Here is a 6,000-nt window from a genome sequence, read left to right as displayed (position 1 = left end):
CTGACATATATCCCAGAAGTCACGGGAGTTGATCTTGCCAACCAGCATTTTGATAGTGGTCACAGTTCTCCTCATGCGGATTATTTGAGGCAGCCGTGGGATTTGAAGTTGGTCAGCCATGCTGGTGGTCCTCTGTAGGTGGGGAAGAAGTCGATGTTTGCAGGTTGCCCACTTCAGTATCCAGTATTCGCTGGCAAGGATGGACTTCATGAGAGAAGGTACCACGGAGGCCCATATTTCAGAGGCATACAGAAAGGTAGAATACACAACGGTTTGCAGATAACTGATTGTAGTTTTTGCATCTGTGTTATGAAGAAGATGATGACGGACAATCCAGCGCATTCAGCTGATCTTTCGAATGTGTTATTCGATGTGACAGTTGAACCTAAGGTGTGGGTCGAAGATTACACCGAGATCTTTGTGTTTAGTTACACTTGGAATAATTGCACCCTGCAGTGAGGGTTGTATGAGTGTGGGACACTTCTTCAGAGAGAAGACCATAATTACGGATTTTTGAGGGTTCAGTTCGAGACCGAAATGGCTGAGATAGTTAAAGAGAGCTATGATCATCTTATTACAGATTTCCGATGTGATTACTCCTCTGATGGCGGTATTTCCGTTATGAACTTTATATCGTCGGCATAGGTAATAACATCATCTCTGTTATACACAAAGGGAATAAGGAGGGTGGTAAATAGTAGCCACGATAAAACATCACCTTGCGGCATACTTGCATTGATGGATTAGGTATAGGAGAGGTTGCGATGAGTGAGATGCACTGTTCTATTCCAGAGGAGTGAGTGCAGAAAAGCGAAAACATCACCTTATATCCGGAAGAAATTGGTTAGGAGATTCAGAAGGGCTGTGATGTTGAGGCTATGAAAACTCTCCGTTCCCCGCCTACAGAACATCACAGACAGAACCATACTAACCCGAATATGGTAGGAGGATTTATTGCAGGCACCATCCAAGGTGCGGAATGCTGGCACTCCTCGCAGTGCGGGATTTAAAAGTCATTGCAAACCCGAAATAGGTAGGATATACTGCTGGCACTGATCTAGATGCGGGATTGCTGGCACTCAACACAGTGCGGAATCTACAAGTACTATGCCAATGGCAATTAAACAGGGGCGCTTGTCCCCCTGTGACTCTTAAACCTCCCCTTTTATTAATTCTCCCCTGTTAATCCACCCAAATTCATTCCCCTTTCAATCCTCTCTTCTTTTATACCCCTCTCTTCTAGCTCTCCTTTTTTTTACTTTTTTTATTTTTTTACTTGGTCGTCAGGAAGCCTATTTCTTCGTCAGGAAGCTCAGGCAACCTTGGCGAAGGCCAGACTGAGTATAATGGGCAGCCTGGCCCACCTCCTAGTGGTGGTTGTGGGCAACATGGGGTTCCCCTACGGGCCCTGCTGACATAACTCCGCTACTATTTTTTCTTTTTTCTTGTGGGGTTAAAGATAGGATATTCGCAATCTCTTGTGAATCTCTTTGATTTCACGAAGGGAATACTTCAATTCTACTCCTCCCAATACATTGGGGAAGTCGAGTACAGATTTGACATTGTCTGTGCTACAAGAGGAGCACACATTCAAGCTTCTTGATGAAACGTTTTGAAACTGAAAACGGTTAATGTAAATATGCATTTGTTCAAAAGTTATGGACTTTTCTAATAACAAAAGATTTTTTCGGACACCCTGTACAATAATGGAATTCCATCCATTTCATATTTTCTAGATATCTGAGATTTCATAGTTGAAACTTAACTTTTGGACACCAATTTATAATACTTTCACTTATTCAAGTATTATTGAAACTTAACTGAAGTAGCCAGCAGTCTAATTAATAAAAATTAATGACCAGGCTATTAAATTAAATATCTTATATTTAATAATAAAGAATGCACATCATAACAATATGATCCTAGCGAGTTGCAAAAAAGCCAAAAGGCCAATATTTTCTACAAAAGGTATTAAAAAGAAATCGCACAATATTCTGATGCAGGAGAAAGAGTGGAATGAAAATACGGAAACAGTTGAAAGAAACACCACAACGTGGAACTATCGTGTCCGCGCCGTGCTTGGCTGAACCACGTGAGTCCAGTCAAGAGGTGCAACGCCTACTTACCTACTCGAGTAAACTAGTTAAAAACCGCAGTACTGGAGATCCCCCGTAGTGGACCAGACGAATCAGTCACGTGGCCGTCGATCACATGGTGTTTGTTTAGCAGATGCATATCGTCAGACGCAGCCAAACAGAATGATTGCACCTTTCAACATGTTCGATCTTTTGTCGGTATTTGCCACTATTGCGCCCCCGTTATTTTTGATCTACTCGCGAATTTCTACTGTTGCCGTCCCTGAGATCAGGCAAACCTGGGATCAAGAATATGATTATATTGTAGGTAAGACTTTCATTTGTTGTTTGTATTCGAGATAATAAAATATAGAAATAAAAATAAATGCCGTTAATTAAGAGCACTAATTTATTTATTTCATATATTTTTTTGGATTTGCGCTGACACAACTAAGGTCTGTAAATTGCACGTATATTTTGGTTTGTTTGTTGGATGGAGAATCCAAGCTTCCGTAAGAGACAAAAAGTATGCACCAAATCCGGAGCAATAAAAATAAAAAGTCCACGAATTTATCTCGTCCAGAAGGGATTCGAACCGCGTCATACAGCAGTGTAGAATGGCGATTATAACCACTGTGCTGACCGCTAGGGAGAGGAAGAGGTGAAATCAAGATAACAGGAAATAGATAAGAATAAGGAATGTCACTAGAAAAGAGGGAAAGTAGATTTAAGACGGATAGGAATGCTTGAAAGATGACAGAGAAGGAAATAATCGAAATGGGGTTATATTTAAGGGGGAACTCACCTGTGACAGATAACAGGAAACACTTGCAGATATGCATAAGTTTTATATATTTTTCGGCTACCTACGGAATAATTAGAAATTAGTATGCACGTTGAGAATTGTGAGTTTGAAATGAAAAGTCAAAAAACAGAAAAAATAAATAAATAAATAAAAATTAATACAGATCAGGATAAAGATACGGTATATTAAGAAATCTAAATTGACACTGCGAGTAAATTGACCAATAAAATCGAGCTTCGTGGGAAAATAACTGCAAAAATTCTTTGGAGTCATAAGGGTAATGGTAGAAGATAAAATCGATATCAAATTCATTTGGTTGCAACCCTGATTCAAAATCAGTTCATTTCACGTACATTTTTCTGGTCTTGTACTCAAACAACATCAACAGCGGTGTTCGAATAGGTTTGTTTGTTCCAAGCGAGAAAATCTCAAAGAAATTGACCCATATTGCACCAATAGAAGCAATTCAGAGGGTGATCATCAAGTTACTGAATGAGCTTTGATAAAATAACTTTCAAGAGTTTTTGAGTTTTAGAAACATCGAAGACGAAGTCCACGTTACACCGTGCATATTGTCTGTAAATTGCATGTTCTGAGGTTGATTTTCTGGACGAAAAACCCGAGTTTCCGGGAGAAAAAATCATCCTACCCTCGTCTAAGACCGACTAACTCAACCATATTGTGAAAAAAGACCCATAAAAATTCCTCCCGCCATCGACGGGAATCGAACTCAGGTTTTTCCACCCGTTGTGGGGAAGACGGCGATCCTACCAACTGAGCTACCCACGAGGGCTTCAAGAGCTGTTTGAAACATGATAGCAACATCGGAGTTTCTTTGCACTCACAAGAAAATTGTTTTGAATATGCAAAATAATGCACACTGAGCTACCGCATGAGAAGTCAGTATATCGTGTCTCTAAATTTCGTATATTTTATAGGTGGCTATCCTATTTTGTGGGATGAAAAGCCAAACATTCGGACTTTGAAATTCATCAACACCACATTCATGCATTTTTCACCATAGACTTGACGATTCTCTGACTCACTGTTCAACTTCATTAATCTTCAGAAAAAGATTAATTATCTCACTGTTCCACTGTCCCATCTCCCACTGTCCAAAAAGCTTCTCAAAGATATTACAATCATGCTTAATTTGCATGTAGTGAATGTTGACCACAAGAACCTTGTGGTTAAAAAGGATATAAATAATTTCATGTTGGTAATATTTATGTCGACAGAAGTAATAGCAATTTTTTGATATACGTTAATTTCAAAGTGTTTTTTTTTTTTTTTGAAAATATTGATTTAATTCGTTACGTTAAAGTGACGAAATTTGGTGAAATTAACGCCTCCGCAAATTTAAATTTGGCAGAAATTAACTGTTTCTTATATCTACTTTATCGCCAACATTTTTCATTAAATTTAAAGATAATTAATAAGCCTTTTCTCATTATAATTAATCAGTATTTTAATGGCCGAAAACCAAGACATTTTTAATTATTAAATATACGAAGAAATACAATTAATGCGAAAGCTACTTGGAAATAGTGAAGCGGTAGCGATTATTTACAACCCTTGACTCAAGAACTGAAATCTAAGGAAGTACTTTTCTTTGCTCGATGCCATTATAAGTAATTATGACATCCGCTCTACAGATGTGTTACTGTACCTGGAAGAAATTAATCTGAAATGCACGACATGTTATCCGAGTTTTATTATTTCATGGATGCATTTCACCGATTTCACCAAACAACCATGAAATTGCTAAATGCGATTTTTCAGATACATTCGATATAACTTCGTTTACGGCCTGCACTAAGTGGAGCGTTTCTTTCATTTTTTTTTATTTTTTTTATTTTAGAAAAAGATACTCGCATTTGACAGCAGCTGTCAAGGAAAGCAACTGTAAAGGAAATATAATATTAAAACTTCTGTCATTCTTCGATTATACAGATTTTGAGGATGACCCAATTGTTTGTGATTTTTTGTAGTTGAGCAATCTTTGATAAACCGCAGGTTAATTTATTTTTTATTCGGACTTCATTTGTTTAAATCATTTTTAAAATTTTTTTTTAAGAAAAGGTTTAACTCATTTCTCGCGGAGAAATTTTAAGTTGGGGTGTTCATCTAGGAAAATTACCACGAATTACGGTAAGTCTTTAACTATATACCTGCCGAATTAACCATTTTGGCATGCTACGTTACGAAAACTTTTAACTCCTTTCGTGGGTCATAAACCTTATTCTAGTATACAAAACACACGTGAATAAACTTAAGATGGACTGTGCGTGTGTGTGTTATTTCGCCGATGATTGGAAGAATTTATTAAGGCCTCCCTTCAAAGATGGGTTGTATTTAGGAGTTAGCGGATCTCAGGCGGAGGGAGTGGTTCTTTTTTTTCCGGGAATAAGGATCATGGGCCGATTTTTATGGCAATGAAAAAATGACCAGCAAAGAGATAACCAGGAACTAGAAAAAAAATGGCGACAATGAGTTCATTTCAAAATTGTGTACAAAAAAAGAAGGAAAGAGGGGACACAAAATGGGGGATCCAACTCGTATATCTGTTAGATCTACGAGCAGCGCGTTGTGGATCACTGGAATAAATTACCCTTCACCGTGATAGAGGCGAAGAATTTTTTAAAGTTCAAGGCCTAATTGGGCAGGCATTTTTTTTTGGCAAAGAGAAGGCAAGAGTGATGCAGAATATATTTTTTATTTTTTTTAGCAGAAGTAGAAAAAGTGAGCTTAGCTATTATAATACTAATACACAACGGCACAATACGTCGTAGTTGCTGAAAACCCGCAACAGCAGCAGCAGCATCAACAACTTTGTATGTGTTTAACTGATTAACAGATGCATTAAACAAGGGAGGGTTCATCCAGAGTATATTAAATACCATTAAATAATAATGAATATAGAAAACTCTGACCGAAATGCGATCCTATATATATAAGACAGAACAGATACACTCACTGAAGGACTGAATTATGATAACCTACCTAATACCGTGTTGGGTCACCGTTCACACTGATAACAGCCGCTATTCGCCTAGGCATTGACTCCACTGGATGTCTGAAAACGTCTATAGGGACTGAAGCCGCACTGCTTGCACAACT

General features: G+C 38.1%; 1 protein-coding gene across 1 annotated transcript in view; it reads left to right on the top strand.

Moving 5' to 3' along the window:
* Nucleotides 1–2,258: 2,258 nt before the first annotated feature.
* Nucleotides 2,259–6,000, top strand: part of LOC150075016 (glucose dehydrogenase [FAD, quinone]-like) — a 56,812-nt gene continuing 53,070 nt past the window's right edge. The window contains exon 1 of the mRNA XM_090389042.1: nucleotides 2,259–2,403. Within this exon, the coding sequence (XP_090245168.1) occupies nucleotides 2,259–2,403 (145 nt within the window). The remainder of the gene's footprint in view (nucleotides 2,404–6,000) is intronic.

Source organism: Mastigoproctus giganteus, chromosome 14, assembly GCF_048544385.1.
Source record: "Mastigoproctus giganteus isolate SK-2022 chromosome 14, ASM4854438v1, whole genome shotgun sequence".
Classification (NCBI taxonomy): Eukaryota; Metazoa; Arthropoda; class Arachnida; order Uropygi; family Thelyphonidae; genus Mastigoproctus; species Mastigoproctus giganteus.
This window is presented reverse-complemented; position numbering and strand designations above follow the sequence as displayed.